At 40.2% G+C, this 19,548-nt stretch overlaps 1 protein-coding gene across 1 annotated transcript in view; it reads right to left on the minus strand.

The window, feature by feature from the left end:
• The window catches only part of SETD3 (SET domain containing 3, actin histidine methyltransferase), a 62,325-nt gene extending 42,869 nt beyond the window's left edge, over positions 1-19,456 (minus strand). The window contains exon 1 of the mRNA XM_041399669.1: positions 19,282-19,456. Coding sequence (XP_041255603.1) covers positions 19,282-19,412 — 131 coding nt within the window. The 5' untranslated portion in view covers positions 19,413-19,456. The remainder of the gene's footprint in view (positions 1-19,281) is intronic.
• Between the last annotated feature and the right edge of the window lie 92 nt (positions 19,457-19,548).

The following is a 19,548-nucleotide window of genomic DNA, read 5'->3' on the forward strand; positions in this document are numbered from 1 at the left end:
TCATGGTCTTCCCATTATACAGTCTTTCCTTCTGGTTTTTTCTTTACCCCCAGCAGTTTTCTCATGGTACATAATTCCATATACAAAGACCTTATTTGCACATCACCTCTTCACTTGCATGTTCCCCTCTCCTATATGTCATCTTGCTACATTTATTTTAGACTCTTCTGCTCTTAAGAAAAATCAAGTCAGATAGGTCTGTAATGGATTCAATTGCAGGTTTGGAATCCAAAATCTTAAGAGCAAGAACAGTACAGTTCTGTGTTGATTCATTCTAATGTTTTCTACATTCCCTCTAAACACAAGTCCATGCATCTTTAGAATCATCAGAAAATTAAAGCAATCCCACACCATGTATTTCATTATAAAAGTAATACATTATGACCTATAGTTTATATCAAGATACTTATAAGTATTAAGATATGTAGGTTGAAAAAATGAAATTATTTTGAAGGATTTTGTTTTCTCATTTCCAAGAATGAAGCAAATTAACTGATCAATAAACTGGAGAAAAACAATCTGTATACACAACTACCAATATACTGCATGCTTTTTTCTTTCCATTATTTTTTTTGAAGCTGTATTGAGAGGAATAATCTGCTTGAAATATAAACATCCATCAGTAAATTTATTAGAAGAAAAAAACCAAAGAAAACTGCGCACATATTAGAAATGGAGACATGAAAAGTGCCACTGTGGTTTCAGAAAAACAATACAGCAATACATAAAGCTGTTCAAATATGGTACACAGTCAGCATTAATTTTTGAATTTTTCCTTGTATGAAACATGTTAGTAGCAAGAATCCATTATTCCAATGAAAGTATTGGCAAGAATTATGTCTAAAGATAAAGCTGATTTCAGAGGATGTGAACTTCAGCTTCCCAAATACAATGAAAAGGAAAATTTGAACAATGCTTTGTACTTATATTGCCACCCTAGATGAATATTGTTTCAGAGGCCAAAACCAGAAATCTAGCTGAAATCTGTCTACACAAGAAAGAAATTCAAGGTTAATACAAGACACGTCTCAGCTTCTACTGATGTTCAAAAAACACACAGGAAACATACCATAGAAAAAAACAAGTTCATTGAACACAAAGCATGCATGATTAAATCAGCAAGTCTCACACACACAACAAAACAAACAAACAAAAAAACCCCTCCATACTGTTATCTTGGGATATCTGGTTAAGGAAGTAGTATTTCCTTTTAAGGAATCATCTACCTTGATCAAAACTGTATTTTTGGATCCAATTCCCAATCAGAAAAACAAGTTTCCACTTCCTACATACTCATCTCCATTCACTGTTCAGTTACATGAAACAGATATAACTATTTAAACCTAATGCATTTGACAGCTGTATTGTTTAGCAAGAGCCATAATTTGAAAGGATTTGCTGCTATACACAGCTGTCTAGAAAATGAATTCCAAATACCAGCACTGTGAAGTCTATGTACCATTAAAAAGTCGCACATTATATCTTATAAAATAAATAATTTAAAAACAGATTATGAATGTTTTTTCAAAACTTCTGAAATCTAACAGAACACTTCATCCAATTTCATGTTTGGGAAAAAAATTTAGTTAAGGAGTACTCTGCTGTATTTAACCAGCAAAGGATGGGTTATAAAGACAGCAGGAGACCCAATATGGAGAAAGTAAATGTGCTTCCTTTGTGAAACTACCTTTGTAATTCAGCTCATGAAACAAATTAGAGAGTTAAATTTCAATTCAAAAAAAAAAATAATTCTAGAATTCCATGAAATATTTGTAACTTCAGGGAGAAAGAAAAACAGCATATTTTTCATTTTAAATAAAATTTTAGACAAAAAAGTTTTGGGTTTTTTTCTGCAAGTGATTAAAATGATTGTTTAGAAAGAAAGTATGAACCCTCTTTTTGACACAATGAAAAGAAGGGGTGTGTGCCAGTACCTGCATGACAACAGAAAAAGCAATAAATACATATAAAAGATATATATATAAAATATAGCTGCACTACATGGGGAGAAACAAAACAAAAAACCCTTCAGATGAACCACAAACTTTATGGATGTCTGAAGAAGCAGCACACATTTCAGTGAAAAAGCAATTTGGGTTGTTTTTTTTTTCTTTTTGAGTTTGGCTTTCTGGTTGTATTCTGGCGAATAGCTTTTAAGTACTATGCCATGTTTTCTTTCAAATGAACGTTGCTGAAAATTCCTGAAAGCATTCTCCAAAGAGGGAGTACACTGACAGCAATGATGAATAAGCTCAGTAATACAGAACACAGCCACATTTCCAAATATAGTGTATCAGCTGGCTTGACAAAGAGAATCATGCCAAAACTGGCAGTGAGAGGTGTAAATGATCCATCTCCCTCTCTAATACTGCTATCAAAGAGCAGTTGTGTTGAGTCAGACTTTGAACTGGTTTCCTCATCACACATAAAAATAATATTTTAATGAGCTGTAAAATATGCTTCCTTTTGACTTAGAGCTTTAAAAAGTGAGCATATTTACCTAACAGCTCTAGAAGGTAACCATGAGAAGTCTGCACAAAACCTCAGATTACTAAAGAACTGCCACCAAGTGAACATATTTTTGTTGTTTTATTTAAAAAATAACCATGACTGTTTTAGCATTTTATTTAAGAAACCTAATACTTCTGGTATTAGAGAGTTTGACTTCATCACAGGAACACATTTCCTTATGGAAGCAATGCCAAGCTTGCATGACAAAACACAGATCTTTCCAAATAATGGGTCAGAAAAAAACTTCCATTTAATCATTAACAAACTCCCCAGTTCACTGTAGTGCTACATAGAGCTGCAGTCAGGTTTGATAGGAAAAAAATTAAAAGATCTACCACTGAGCACTGCAAAGACACCTACCTCTCCCTCTAACTGGGTAAAAATACAAGCTTGCAACCTTTGTTACAAAACTGTGAATATGATCATTGCTCTAAGTAAACACTATGTTAATTTTTAACTGTGCTGGATTAAAAAAATTTATCCTACATGATGCAGACCACACGAAGTCTGATTTCTTCTGGAATTTCTCACTTTCTTTTCCAGTGGCCTCAGAATCCCTGCCATGCTCTGTCACCCTCCTCAACTCCTCTGGGACTTGGAATAGCTTCAGCTATTACTTTTTACTTCAAAGAGCAGTAAACCAGCTACCCAAAAATTTGCCAGACTTTTACAACACCAACCAAGTTAGGAATTCCCATAGCAAGAGTCATTTCTCAAAGTTTAACTTGGCTTCAAGGACTCAGTACATTTCAATGCAGTATCTTAACATTGCATCTTTAATTCAGATCCTTGTAGATACTAATTACATTATGTTCTCATTATTACATAATAGTTACCACTCCATGCATCTACTTGGCACACATGGGCACAGATGGCAGAGGAGTGCAGATCTAGAATCTGTATTGGAAGGATACATATGGGTAAACAAGGGCAGACAAGGAGAAGACAAGGGAATTCTCAAGCCATGCAAAGAGCAAGGAGAGGTGTGTATTGTAGGTGGCTGTGGGATACATTCCTTGGCAGCATCAAAAGGGAGGACAGATGAGTGGGATGCACACAAATGAGGCTTGCAATTTCTTTTTCTAGCTTGACTGCCTAGCCTAAGTCCTTTTCCCCTCTGCTTCAGAGAGGGAAGTGTATCATCTCTTACATCAGCATATGTTAAGAAGCCAGGGTCTTAAAGGACAAGCTTAATGCTTATAGGCAACTGACAGGAGCTCTCCAATCTGTATGTAGAACACAATTTTACACTTGATATGACCAGCTCTATGCAGAATGTGATCTTTTGCTTCAACTGATCAAGTTTGGTTTTTTCTCCTAAACTTGAATCTTATGACTGTGGCTAAAAAGATAAATACATTTCATAGCAAATAGATGAAATCAAGAAGTGTAAGAACAGTGTGGGTGGAGGAAGAGATCTGTGATCTTTAAGAAAAATTCAGCTTATACATTTACAATGAACGCTATGTTTTCTTCTGAAAACCACCTACCTCATGTCACTTGGAAACCACATTTAGATTAATACCTTAGGAGTGATGAGAATGTTAATGTTCCCACTAAATAAATGACTAATTAGTTACTGATTCAATCCCTTTCCCCCCAGCTCTTTCATCTTTGATGTACTCCACCCCTTCTCTTCTTGCTATTAATTCTCCTCTCCTATGACCGCCTTTTCCTTTTCCTTCCACTTCCTCAACAAACTTGTCCCAAAAGCTGTTCTAAATACAAATGTCATTGCAATTCGCTGTCTGTGTATTTTCTTTCTCCAGCATGTCTCGGGTCTTCTGTTTAAGTTGCAAGCTCTTTTGGAAGTGGGACCTTCTGTGATTGTATAGAGAAATAATAACAAGGCAGCTTTTTTTTTTAAACAGGGTCTGTAGTATTTCTGTAACACTGATGACAACATGGATAAAAATGACCTAAATAAAGTACCAATAAGTTTAATAATAGAAATATATGTTCCCATATTTTTTCCACTTATGACTGCATTCCACTTAAAATACAATGTGAATTTTTGTTTCCCTTAGCCATAACCCACACAATTTCCTTGAAGGGCTAGCTTTGATACATGTGTTCCTTGTGGCAAGATGCTGTACTCATAATCAGTCCAATGCATAACACAATTAACAGAGGGTGCCCTAGGATCTTCTGCTCTCCCAAAACAACTTGCACCCCTCAAATGCAGCTCCTTCTTGCTAGTTAATCTGAACACTCTATTCGATCTAAAATAGGCCAGCTGCTTAGGCTTTTCATTTGAATGTCAAGTCAAGAAAGTCATCTCCAGCAGCAACCTGCAGCTCCAGATACATTCTGCAGGAACAGAGAGACCCTGGAACACACTTATATTGGTTACAGGCTGCAGTTTGTTTTTAATTCCATTTTACGAGGTTCTGCTTACCATTGCCCCCTCCCTTTCTAGTGTCTGCTTCCTGAACAAGACCACCCAAAGCCACAGGTCTTCTTCCACAATCATCTTGACTAAAAAACACTTACTACGTTTCCTCATATCTCCCCATTGACAAAGGACTGCATTGAACAGCATCCACCACCTCCTGGAGGAATAGTGAGAAGTTGCCCTGCTCTCTTTCTTTGTAAAGTCTGCAGCTTTCATCCTTACCACAGCCTCCTTTATTTTTCTTCTCCCCTCACCTCTTTTACCAGAGGAAAAGTAACAGTGACAGCAATCAAGAGCAGGCTACTTAGAGACCTACAGGAAAAGCAGGACAGAGGGATTTTCTCTGGTATGTTCACACTGCTTCTTGCAGCCCAAGCTGCAATACAGTACATTTCCCTTCTTCAGGAGGCCAGTGAAATTATCCAGGGCAGCTTCTCCTACTTCATACACAAACTCACATTTATTTTCTTTTCAAAGACTTGATTTAACCACATGATCTATTTGCAATAGGGCTCTGAACATTTCATCTCTCAGGTAAAGCAAATTAAATAGGTTGTCACTATCACTTCCTAAAAGGAATAGTCTTCCTGAGAAAAAGTCTTTGAAAGCCTCATGTCTTTTCATTCAGTTATTTCCTTCCCATACCTTTTCTCATCTTTCTCACTTAGCAGATGAATTTTACTCCCTTCAGGAGATAGGCACCATTTACCTCTGTCTGCCCTCTCTGGATACTTGCTTCTCACAAGCATTTTTTTTTTTTCTTTGAGGAGTCTACCACACCAGTGGTTGTAAGCTTTGCTGTTCTCTAAAGAAGACACAGTACCATATGAAAAGTACAATCATCTAAATAAATGTAACTGATTAAGAATAATTTTTTTTACCTCAATGGGGACAAAATAAAGACTGATAAAGAAAATGTCTCTCTAGCCCTTGCTAATGAAAAGAACTTACTGGCAAAAAAATTGCTGGAAATGTACGTCCATGTTCTTAATGCTTCCAAATGAATGCTTTCTCTTCCTACAGGATGGGTTTGAGTACAATTACAGTATATGTATGCCATTGCTTTAAAAACAGTTAACATCAACTAAGTAAACCAAAAAAAAGTGTCGTTAGATAACATTTTTGCTTTTGTACTTATTCAGAAAAATCCAGTTCTTGCAAAGCATCTGTTTTTCAGCTAGACCATCTTTTTACTTAACTCTTCATATGGGCTGTTTACAAAGGCATAAGACAGTCACATGGTTGACATATGTTTCAATAAACCCAGATGTAAAATTTTGATTGTTTGTGAGAACACTACTTACTTGTTTTGTCCTGGATAAGCTGTTTTGCTATGGCAGTGTAATCCCAGAAGAAACACTCTCAACATAGAAAAGAAACTTTTTCAAAGTTTAGTCTACAAAACAAGTAAGATTAGTTGTTTTCTAGATCTAGTCTCCCAGTGCTCACATAAGAAAACTTCCCAAACGGCAAAACTATAAAGACAGAAATGTTAATATGGACCAAAATATTTATCAGCCAGTATGTCATAGAAAGTTACTTTGATTTTACCTGTTATCCCGTGCACATACATACTACACAAGTAAAAGTGCTTTAGTAAAAGTGTTCATATGCTAAGACATGAGCTAGTAATTATGTGCTACCTTTCCTGTACTTAAATGGCTTTGCAAAGAACTAAATATTCCACAGTTTTCAAAAATAGGTCCTGTGATGGCTTAACACAACCTGTTCTACTTGCCATTGCAATGTGCCAACAAGGCTCAAAATCACTTCAGTATGTCATTTCAGACAGCAGCTCCTTGGCCATGCTGGCACATGTACCAAGTATCTTCATGGAAATCTCAATACTAATGATGACTAATGAGATCAAAAACTAGGACCAGCCATCATCATTTCCTGCATTTTGCTTAGTCAGACTACTTTGCAAAAGCAGAAAAATTAGTTACATTGATAACTATGAAGGCACAAGTTAAAATTAAGCAATACTATGTTAATAGAGGTGCAACAAATACTGTAACACTCAATATATCGCTCCTGAGTGAACAGCTAAGAGCAGTTCTGTCCCAGTTCAAGACAGCAGATGTGCTTTGAAATTTTGGCAAGGCCTGCATGCAGTTAGGATTTTAGAATGATGCTAAGTATGTATTTCCATGGCAATTGTTTTTTAACCAAAAATATACACTTCACATAGCTCTACTAAGAATCATAGTAATTTCAACCACCAAAAAAGAGGCAGCACCTCTATAAATGGGGAAAGAACAACTAATAAAAATTTAATCCATTCCTCCATTTATGTTACTGAAAAAAAAAAAGTGTGTGTGTATACAATCCAATTTTTTTTTTCCAAATTCTCTAGAATGCACAGAACAGATTGGTGCATATTGATACATATCACTACATATTTACTGTGACCTGCTTCATGTAACAGCTAGAGTAGAAGGCAAGGAGCCTAGCTGAATAGCAAAAAAAAAATTATTGGGTAACACTGTGTAGATTTTGCTTAAGTCCTTTTTAAATTGCATTATAGTCAATAGCATAAATAACACATAAATAGGCAATAGCATATATTCCAATTAACTGGATTGTCTCAAAGGAAGAGATTTAAAGCAAAAGACACTTAATGCCAAGGACTACTGTTTAATTGCAACAATAATTCCACATAAGTGGAATGCCCTCAAGCAACCTAGTAGCAATTGGGCCCAAAATTATTGCTACACACTGAAATATTCTCCTCTCAGTTCAGCCTAGTTTTTCCTTTAACACCTTTGCCCACCCTCTGCTTTCTACACCTACTGCAACTCCAGTATGATTTACTATTGCCTCCTACACTGCTCCCTTCCAATTAGATAATTACGTAGGGCCATCATACCGACAAACCACATCTCCAGTCTCGGCATAGGCAGCACATCCCATACAGGGATGGCCGCAGTCCTGGCACCCTTCCCATGTAAGTAGTTCTCATGGTGAAGTTACTCCTCCAAGCAGCCAGGCGATGCAGATGTAACCATACATCAGATACATCCACCTGCATTTTACTGAAAAGAACTTACTGCCAACAGAATCCTTCCAATATGTTCACAAAGCTACCAAAAAACCTCCTGCAAATGACTCCAATGAGAGGCAGGAAGGAAAGATGATATCCACAGCAGAAAACAAGTTTCACAAGCTTCAAGACTTGTTCTAGGCTATGTGGCAACACACGCAATTCTTGCCCTCAAAACAAGTTTCATTATACATTCATGTCTTGTACCGACTTAAATTGGCTGAATGTTTCAATACCGCTGCTGGAAACAAAAAACTACTTAAGTATCTATATTTGGACACTGAATTGACACTACCCAGCATGTACAATTAAACTGTGCTTGAAATTATAAATATCTGAATTCAGCCACAGTTTCACATTGCTTCCTGGAATACCCTGTCCTTAAAGAAGGGGTTCTAAGCAGTTTTACAGTAACTGCTGTATTTTTTTCCAGCTAAGAGTTTGAAGCACAGCTGTTCCATCAAGCTGATGAATTCCTTAAAGATGTAGTCAAAGGTGGTACTGGTGGCACTTCATCCTGACCAGGAGAGTTTAGGATCACTATCAGACCACAAGAGACAAAACATGGTCCAGAAATGTTTATTGAATTTTCAGGGCTTCCAGGCTGCAGCCAGGAACTACAGCAGAAACTAGTGTGAACAACGAAAAGACAAGTCTGGAGAAATCCATTGGGTATTTGTGTAACTCTTCTCAACCTTTCCAAGACTAGTTATGCCAGTTAATGGGCTTGCTGTTAAATTATACTGTGTGCCTTGTACACTTCTGAAAGACACCTGACAGATCATGCTGATATAGGGCCATGGTTGCATGGAGGTCAAAAGTTCAGAGTGGCACTCCACCTCCGTGAGAATGTGCTGCTCTTTTACCCACACAGAGGGTACACCTGGCCTGCCTTCCCGCTCTGGGTTCAGGGCAACATCAGCTCACTGAACACATACATAGAAAAATCCATCACTGCTCATTTGTGGGAATAATGAATGAGCATTACTGTCATTCATTCCATGTGAAGTTCGAGTAGAGTCATACAATGGTTGCCAATGTATAAATTGGAGCAGTGCACAGATTTACTGCAATGCAATTGATAAGAAAAACTCTGGGGATGCTCCTTAATAGCTTGCAAGAAACATTTTAGCATTTTATTTTTTTTACAGAGCTACTTCTTTTGCTGGCAAACCCTTACAGAAGAGATCACAACCCTCAAGCCCAGTTATGATTACACTTCAATTCACTGCAATTTTAGTGTCCTCAAACCACCCGGGGCAGACCAAGTACTCTGCATTTCTAAATCCCAAAAGTACTATATGACAGTTGGGTGAGGAACTTCTGACAACATTTAAGAGCTATGCACATTGAAAAAAAAATTTAAGAAGTTTCTGTTATGAGTGCCTGATAAGTGATGTAATTGAGGGCTAAACAACTGCCAGAAAGTCTTCCAAACCCATTTGCCTTAAGCCCACTCCCTAGCTAGTGGTTAAAATGGTAATTATTCCAGTAGGTGTCTAGAAGTCAAGAAAAACACTGGCAGTTTTCTGATATTTTTATTCTAGACCTGGAAAACGAAGCAGCATATTCTTTCAAGCCCCTTCATACCTTCTGGCATTCATAGTTGGCAACTTGTGACCTTACAGTCTCTTCCATGTTTACTCAAACTGTGCAGTGGTTTGAAATAAAAAAGCTTTTAGCATACACATTTACTGGGCTCTAAGGAACAAGAAAGAGACAGCAGTATTAAGTGTTACCTAGCTTCATCCCTGAGCTTTCAGATGTTTGATGAAGTAATAAACAAAATGTATACAGACTATAAGGCACTGTAAACTGCCATAATCTTCTCAGAATGTTAACCCTCACAATTTAGAAGAGCAATAGGAGAACTGCCAGGCAGCACTTGTTTTTCTGGTATGCTTACAGGTGACAACACAAGCCGAAAAAGAAATATTTTAAACATTTATTTTAGCACACGCATTACAGAGTAAGCACATTGCCCACTCCAATTCTAAAATATCTATGAAGGCCATATAACTTTCTGAACAAAGGTCTCCTCTCTGTATTAAGGCAGAAAGATTGACCAGCATGTTTTCACAAGGCAACTGCCTCTAGTATCCTAATAAACTGTTAACATGCCTGCTGAGAATCTGTTTTCCTGCTCCGTCTTAATTTGGTGCACACCCCTAGTCATTTCCTCAACCTATCCCTCTGACCCCAGCCATGCACTGAATTGCAGGGTAGGGCTGACCAGACCCTACAAGCAGTATTTCAATATGTTCAGATAAAGAGCTGAAAAGATTTCTGTAGTCTTTCTACAAACCTCTAGGAAGCCAGAGCTTGTCTTGCCTCTGACTCCTCCAAACTAAGATTTCAATGTTTTTATTTCCAAGTACCTTCCTTCTTAGTTTCCTGCCTCATTCCTGCACAGCCAGCAAAGATAATCCACTTGAGCCAGATTCCAGTGGTTTGGACTTTCAACCCGCACCTTCCGTCTCATCTGAGACCTGCATGGCTTCCTGTGCTGCAGCAAGAATCCAGTTCAGGCTGGAGCCTCAGGGCCTGCTGTCACAGCCACAGCCCCATGTCCCTCACCAGCAACACCACCAGGTCTCCTTCGGCCATAAGGGACCACAAAGGGACACTGCGTTAAAAACAAGTCACACCTGCAACACTTGCAAGATGATACTTATATCCATCAGCCCAAAAAGAAAATTTGTTCCTACTGAATATAATCTCAAACAAGGGAAAAAACAGCAGCACGACTCCAGAAAAGACTGGCTGTCAGTGTTATGATTCCCAGCTCTTGTAGCTGAGTTTCCTGCTACCACAAATAGAACCATTACCTACAAGTCAGGCAAATTTGTAAATAGATAGAGATGACTTCTACTCAGACCGAGTAATTCTTCCTGAGAGACACTAAGGACAGAACTGAATACAAATACCATGGCCATTGTAGCAAAGCCTCACCTGATATCTTGCAGCAGGTGACACTGGTGAATCTCTGTCCACCAGAAAAAAAAAAAAAAAGTAAGTGCACTCTGGGAGCAGCAGCACTTTCCAAAATTAGATTGGTCATGCCCTAGGTCTTAGGCCAACACAGCATATAGGGGCAGGAGAGAAGTCTGCAGAAATGTGCTCAAACCAGCTTTTTTGTTATTAACCTGGTGTGTCATTTGAGAGTTTTCTGGAAAAGACACAACTTTATCTTTACAGAAGGTAAAATTCCTCAAAGTTGCACAGAATTTTGCTGTCTTGCAGTGCTACAGTAAAACCCCAGTCTGACAAATAAAAACAGCATCATTACACTAACTTCCCACTTTCAAACCAGGCATACACCATGCCTTTAAGACTGCAATCACTGTTTACTAGAGTTTGCAAAGTTTTTGGCTGTTCATATCATTATATGAAACTCTACACTATACATCCAAACCACTTAGAGACCAACTCTCAGACATCACAGAATACAGCAAGCAATTTTTTTTATTAGTCCATTCATTTTTTTTCTTCTAAATGCCCAAACTCAAAGTGCAACAGGCCAGGCTTTTTTATATTCAGGCATGGATTCAAAGACTCAGTAAGCCAGAGAAACAGGTTGTAGAAGCCAGGCATCCTACGGTGACAGAAGGAAATCATAATATTATCTGTCATTGTCTTGAAAACAGGAATTCTATTTTCAAATAGGGCTTTGACAAATGCAAAAATTGTAATTTCATGAGCCCTTACAGAGCTCACTGTTCCCAAGCATCAGCTGGGAACAAATAACTGCTTGAATGCTGACTTTTGGAAATAGGGGCGAAGAACAGATAAAATCTGAATCTGACAACCACATGAAAACCCAACAGTCAGTTTCTGCAATTCTAAGTTTTACAGTTCTATTAGTGTACTCACTGTAACAACACACAGAGCTTCTCAAATTGGTCTGACAACATCCATTTTACTTGCTCCTGACTGACAGAATCAGGTGCAGCATACCCCAGAGGGGATGGATGCTTCTCTATTTTAAGTGAAGTTAATATATTAATATGCTATCAACACAACTCTGCTTAGCAAAGGGGAAGATTACACATTGTAGGTGGTCATCCAAAGTAACCAGCCATTTCTTTCTTCACCAGCCAACCCTTTTTACTTTCTGCAAGTCTAAAAATACTATCCCAACACACAAAGTTCCTTAAGCAAAGAAATTCATCCATACACAGCTCAGCTTCCTGCTAAGATCCACTTCATTTGAAAATGGCAGTTTACAAAGAAAGGATTATCCAGTTGCAAGACCATCAATACATATACGTGTGTGTGTGTGTATATATATATATATATATAATGACACCAAGAGATACCAGGAATATCCAAAGACAGGCAGTTACCCTCCAAAGTGAGAAGCAGAAGTTATACAATGGCTGCTGGTTTACAGAAGTTAGAGCTGGAGTTCCACAAGACTGTTGAAATGTGTCAGTCACCAGTTTCCTGAATCCCAGCAGCTCTAACCATGCCACCTGGAAACTCACCGACCACCCAGATGCCACAGCCTGCGTAAGGCAGTGGAGACCGACCCAGAAGGCTGTGAGCCTGTTTTGAAAAGTCAGTTTTGTTTATGTGAAAAACTCAACCCTGGACAAATGGGTCACAGACTTTTAGATACAGACCAGTAGCTATTTCTGAGTAACATATTCAACAAGAAACTATGCACATGCATTAAAGAAATGCTTTTGTATCTAGGGTTCAATTGACAAAACTGTATAAATAAACCTGTAAATAGATGCAGGGAAAACCAGCTAAAACTGGAAGATCTGAACATTTTATCACTGGTTTTGAAGAAGCAAGAAAACCAATTCTATGAACACTGATATCAACCTCTGTCCCTTTCTATCAAAAGAATAGAAGAGCATATTGGTGACAATTCATCCTATCCCAGTGAAAGCCTGAGAAAACAAACATTAAAACCAGAATAAGGAATAGCGATTACCAATGCAGTAAAACAGAACCATTTTAACAATAGCCTGAAATGCTGTCTGTACAGCAGGTATCAAAAATTTAACAAAAGCATCTATATGCCCAACGCCTTCTACTTTTGAAAATTATAAATTATATTCTGTTTATTTAGGGAAAAAAGAAGTAACACCGAATGCTAAAACAAATCTTCTACAGCTGCCTGGAACTAGAGATTTGATGCACCAAGGTGACTTGGTGTTTGTTAACTCAGGCATCTGTTCATGGTTTTACAAAATACACTCTAGCACCCTACTACTTTCACTTCTTCTAAGAGTACACAATTGAAAACTTCAGGATGGAAATAAACTATTCTGCTACTACTCCATCATTATAAAGATCTTAAGAGGTGAGACTTTCAACCATCATTTCTTCCAAGCTCAGGAATGCTCCACCTCTATGTGCAGGATGTTAAGTGAAGATGACAGGTCTGCATCAATGGACAAGACACTCCTGACAAAACTTAAACAAACAGAACAGATGAAAGCATGGCCAGCCTACTCAGCAAAAATCAAGGTATTGTTTGAGCTTGCAAGGGTGGAGACAGGAAAGCTAAAGCCCATTTGAGCTGAATCTGGCAAGGGACAAAGTACAAGAAAGACAAGCAGGTCCTGAGATTTGATGGATCTTTGGTGAAATAGGATCAGGAATACAAACATTTAAACAAACTTAAAAAAAAAAATCTCACACTGAATGGGACTATTGGAGACTGACCTGTTCAATCCCCCTGCTCAGGCAGTGCCACCTAGAGCCAGCTGCCCAGGACCATGTCCAGACAGCTTTTACAAAGAATGGATATTGGAGTCTCCAAACTGTGCTCAGTCACCTCCATAGTAAGAAAGTATTTCCTGATGCTCAGAGAGAACATCCTCTGTTGCAGTTTGTGCCTCTTACTTCTTGTCACTGGGCACCCACAAAAAAACCTGGCCCTGCCTTCTCTGCACCCTCCTTCAGGTATTTGTACACACTGAGAAGATCCTGCTGAGCCTTCTTTTCTCCAGGCCAAACAGTCTCAACTCTCCCAGCTTTTCTTGATATGAGGAAAGTCCCTTAGTCATCTTAGTGGTCCCTCTTCAGTAACTCCACCTCTCACGCTGGGGGGCTCGGAACTGGACACTGCACTCCAGATGTGGCCTCACAGTGCTGAGTGAAGGGAAGCTGCTGAAGCTCAAGTAACCTTGATGGGACAGCACTGGATGCTGTTCATCTCTGCATTGATAAGGCCTTTAACAACATCTACCATCACATACTCACACAAGCTGATGAGCTACCAGCTAAAGCAGTGGACAGTGAGGTGGACAGAAACCTGGCTGCACTGCTGGATTCGAGAGGTTGTGGTGAATGGCAGGAAGCTCAGCTGGAGGCCACTCACACCAGCATAGCCCAGGGATTAGTGCTGGGACTAACACTGATTATCATCCTCACTGATGACTTGAGCACTGGGGCAAAGCAGACATACAGTTCCACAAATTATATAATTGCATACATCAGTTCATTTGAATTACCTAGAGGCAAACCTGTAAAAAGAAATCTTTCAGAAGTCCTTGTCAGAAATATTTAAATGCAAAAGTTGCTAAATGCAAAATCTCCTTCTCTCAGTTCTTGAGGTTATTATATGGCTACATCTATAAATTGTCATCAAATAAAGATAACCAAGCACCTCCAACACTGGCCACAAAGACAGCCCCCAGATGACCTGTCAAGGGCAGGAAACAGCCTGTACCTCATGCTTGGTTGGCACCAACCCCTTTCCCACAAAGTAACTCATCTTTTCTTAGCCTGGCATGAGAATGGGCACACCAGGCAAGATCAGCATACAGGAAGTCCTGGACCAGCAATACAGGTCCTATGGAAGTAGAAATCCACACACCACATCCTCTTCCTACTCTGCTGAAACATTACTTGAAAACTTTAGGCACTAGTGCTATAAAGCATTAAAGACAAAGCAAGATTAACTAAGAAATACAGGCAGCATTTGTAATGTAAGAGACTTAGTTTTATTGAAATGATTCCATCATTATTTATCATATTCTAAAATACATACAAACATATAAAAAGGACAATCTACAAACTGATCTGCATGCAAAAGGCTAGAATCAGATAGCTAACACAGGAGCCCCAGAGACTGACTCCCCTCCTTTCAGTGCAGGTTATCACACTTAACAGAAACAATAAAAAAGGAACTGAATAGAACTGACAGACTTTACAGCCTATCTTCAATTACAAAAACAATTTTGGTCTACATTAAAACACTAGTTGAAAACCATATGTTCAAACATTGCTGTAGGCACTTCCAGGACAGGTTAGCCAATTCCTCCAGATATATTGGGAATATACCCAGGAATAAAGTAAGTCAACTAATCTGTCATCCCCCAGTACATAACAGACTTTAACATCAGGCTCAGAAAATCCTTCTGAAAAGTAAAACAATATCTCTCAAGTTACAAGTTATATTGTATTTTGATTCCTAATAGGATATTAGCAGTACATTCTCAGAAACATGTCTTTTCCTTTCCTTCTGCTTTATGTACTACCTACATCTGGCCAGCTTCACAGCCTGTAAACACCAGCAAAAGAGATAAAACTGATCTCAAGCACAGTCATTCACACCTCTGCATGATGCAGCCCAGGTTAGATATACAGGTGGAAGCCTCCTGCAGGGACAGGTCTGCTGCTTTGGCCTGGTCACAGAACCCAGAACTGAAATGAAAGAATACAGCTCTAATTCTTCCTTATTTCAAATAAAGAAAAAGGATTAACAGACTACCTGAACAGTATGGGAAGTGGTAAAGGAAGGGCAGGAATAGATGGAGCAACTGGAATAGTCATTTGTTAGAAGAGATGCAAGCAAGAGGCAATGTAGGGCAGAGCAGCTAAAAACAGAAAAAGGGAGCAAAGAAGGTTAAAGCAGAGGAAGGGCAAGACCAAAAATGCAAATCAATGTTAAAATACACTTGGGTATGAAGTCACCTCTTAACTGCCACAAACACAAGCCTAGCTCCAAATACACAAGACTAAGGCCAGACAACACTAATGGGCCATTTTTATGGAGCAATGAAGAGCCCCTGCTGTACTTTTAGTTTTGAGAGGTTCTTTCTCATATTTCACATAACAGCCTAAGTTAAAAACATTATTAGTCATCTAAAGCCAAGTCTGGGAAGCTGAAGTGTCTCTAACAAGTTCTTTGGCAAAGGATGCTCAGAATCAAATAATTCCCTTTACTATAAACAGCTGCACCACCACAGGTGCACCAACCATGAGCACAAGCCTAAAGCATTGGGAAAAGAGGAAAGACTGAACCACTGCAGCATGCACTGCATGCATCTACTCTGCAAAGAACAAACTGCTAATCCCATTACAGTGCAAGGTTAAGGAAAGAATGATGGTGATAGTGGTGACTGTACTACTGGGAAGAAGAAAATCTACAGAATACTATCAAAAGCAGCTACTAAAATTAGCTAAACATTTGTTTGATGCACTTACAAAAAACACCAAGTACAATAAATTTAGCTAATTGTCGGGAGTCAAATTCCAAAAGACATTTATTCTTCTAATTAGAATCAAAGAAAACATGTCTTGACAGTATTCTGATTACAAATGCTTGAGGTGGTACTAATCTATTAAAAAAAGGAAATCCTGTCATTTTGACATTATCTCCCTCCCCACCCAGTTGAACCTAGCTAGATACTAAGCACAAGACTGCCTCATGCATTAAATATAAACCTCTGGTAAGAAATTATTAATTTGAAGGTAGCACAAAATGCTGAAAGGCAAAAAAAAAAGTCTATATCCAACAAAACAGCTCAAAAAAAGAATGTATTTCTTAATTCACTTTTATCAGCTTGTTAATTTGGAACTATTACATTATTTACCATAGGTTTGTCCCCATAACCCTTGAGCTCCCATTAAAGCTTTCTTAAGCAGATGGAGTACTTCTTCCTATCAACACCTGACTGATCTTTCTAGGGAAGATAGTTTACTAACTATCCGCAGGAAACAAGCTCTTAGCTCCCTTGCCTCTCTCTTGAATCAGATCCTCAGACAGCTATTTGACCAGAAAAGAAGAAATACTTACTCTTTGAAGAAAAGAAGCTGATAAACTCTACCAATTTACCAACCCACTTTTGTAATTTTATTCCTTTGCTTGAATTTTGCTCCTCCTGAATACTCCCACAAACTTTTTTTCCTAATTCCTTTAGAGCAGAATTAATTAAAAACCCTTATGTACTGTCTTTATCTGCAAGTTCCTAAATAATGTTCTTGATTTAGAAAATATTAACCTCACTTTATATAACTCCTAATTGAGAATAAAGCAAGCCACAGTGACTTCAGCCATCAGTAGGGCAGACTTAACAGAACCACCCAGGCTTCCAAAAGGTTAAACCACAGGCATCACGAGGTCTCATGCACTGAGCACTAAGACAGCCCACTAGAAAAGATACAGATCCCTTAAGACCTCCAGTACCCTTAAAGTGCCTTTTTTTTCAAAGGGCAACCACTACATACTCACTTGCTGGGAACTACACAATTTATCTACATAACCAGCACCACTAAGATGAAGTATTACATAGATACAGTAGACACATCTAAATAGATTTATTACAAAGAAAATATCACCAAGATGTACACTTTTCCATACAGAGAGGCATAAAGCAGTCTATTTTTAATTTCTGTACCATACTGAAATCAGAATTCTATTTCAAGGCACATCTGACTTCAGCAACAGATCAGGCCATCTCTGGAAATAGTGATATACAGATTACAAATGATTTTGGGGCTTGTGGCATTTCTTCCCCCAACTGCCTAAATCTATTTCTCAGCACACAATGTCAAGAATGTGTTTTCAACTCTTCTGCAATATATACTTCAATCCCTGCTAAACGTAACTGAAAACTTTACTAAGGCACAAGCCAGCAGGCTAGAATCTCTACCATATTAAGTTACTTAATTGAGTGAAAATATCAGGAAGCCACCCCCGCCTTTGAGCCCATCATGCCTTTCCTGCCCACAACTTGTACACTGGCTTACTATTTTGTACCAGGAACCTGATAGTGGACATACAGAATGCCACAGTTGTTTTTTACTCACCTACAAAATGCTTATATTTCACTTGACAGTTATGGCATTACAACAACTGAAGGCAGAAAACACTTGCAAGACATTAAGCTAACATTGTAGCAGCTTTCAGAGAACAAAGCTGTCACTTGAATAGACAGGTGCCTACATTACATGCTCTTAGAAGGGACAATCTACCTTCAGCTTGATCTCAGGAGCAAGCTTAGGTTCCAAGGACAAGTCCATCCAGAAGAGCAAATACCAAGCTTGGGGCAAGAGCAGCTTTGAACCATGAGGGACAACTTCCAAAGGGAAGAACTGAGCTATTCTGATAGCTGAATGTAGGGTAAAGAACTGCATGCCAAACTCAAAATTTAGGAATTTGCTAAGAACTGAAGGCAAAGCACAGCCTCAGCTCAAGCAACTCTAACCAAGTGTTGCTGGGTAAGGAAGAGAAGGAAGAGTTCATGGGACAGGCAGCTGTTGCAGCAAGAGGGGAAGGCTGAAAAAGCGAGGCTGTTTCAGGAGTAACACCCCTGTCAATACACAGTTTACGATTTATTCTAATTTTAACTCCCCCTCTTTTTTATTTTCCCTCCAAGGATTTAACCCCTTTGCTAAAGCAGGCTGCAGACGGGCTGAGAAAGGAAAGAAACCAGAGCACTCTTCTCCAGCCAGAGGAGGGCTCTGAGGAGCCGCACGCCCGCAGAGACGCCCCTGAGCCAGACCCCCAGCGCGGGGGCAAGGGAGGCTCCATGGGAAACTGAAGCAGGAGCAGGGAGCATTCAAACCGCACCACATATTAAAAAAAAAAAAACCTAAAAAATAATTACATCATGAGGAAAGCCGTTTTAAGCCATTTGCTTTACTCTCGTTTCTGTCAGCCTCTCGAGGGGGGATGGGGCAAGGGGAAAACGCCAGTGCCGCCGCCTCGCTCACCAGAAACCCGCGCAGGCCGGGCTGGAACGAACCCGCCCCCGGCGGACCCGGGGACGCGCCAGCCCCTTCGGCCGGGCGGCGGGAGAGGGAAAGGCCGGGGCGGGCCCTGACGGAGAATGCGGCTCCCGGGGGAAGGAGGCCCGCACCAGCCCGCACCGGCCACGCGGAGGAAGGCAGGGGCGGCGAGGCCCGCGGGGCGCGCCCCGGGGCGGCGGGAGGGGGTGTCCGGAAAGAGCGGCGCCTCCTGCGGGGAAGGAGGCGGCGGAGCGGGGCGAGCCCACGCCGCCCGGAGGCTTGAGAGGAAGGGCCCGTGCCGCGCCGGAGCGGGGGGCTGAGGCAGGGGAGGGGGCCCGGGCAGGCCCCGCCTTACCTCCCGCCAGCGGCCGCTCCTGCCTGGCCCGAGGGAGCGGCGCACCCGAGCCCGCGCCGGACGCCGCTGCCCGCCGTGGGGAGGCGCTGGCTCCGCCCGGCCCCGCCCCCTCCTGCGCCCCCTGCCGCCATTGGCCGAGCTGCCGCCCTCAGGAAGGCCCCGCCCCTCCTGCGCCCGTGGCGGCCAATCCTTTCGCGGCCGGCCTCAGCAAGGGCACGGCAGCGCGCCCATTGGCTGTCATTCAGTCCCTGCCGGCCGGCTTTCAGG

This window comes from Onychostruthus taczanowskii, unplaced genomic scaffold (assembly GCF_017590055.1).
Source record: "Onychostruthus taczanowskii isolate IOZ18803 unplaced genomic scaffold, ASM1759005v1 scaffold1, whole genome shotgun sequence".
Lineage (NCBI taxonomy): Eukaryota > Metazoa > Chordata > Aves > Passeriformes > Passeridae > Onychostruthus > Onychostruthus taczanowskii.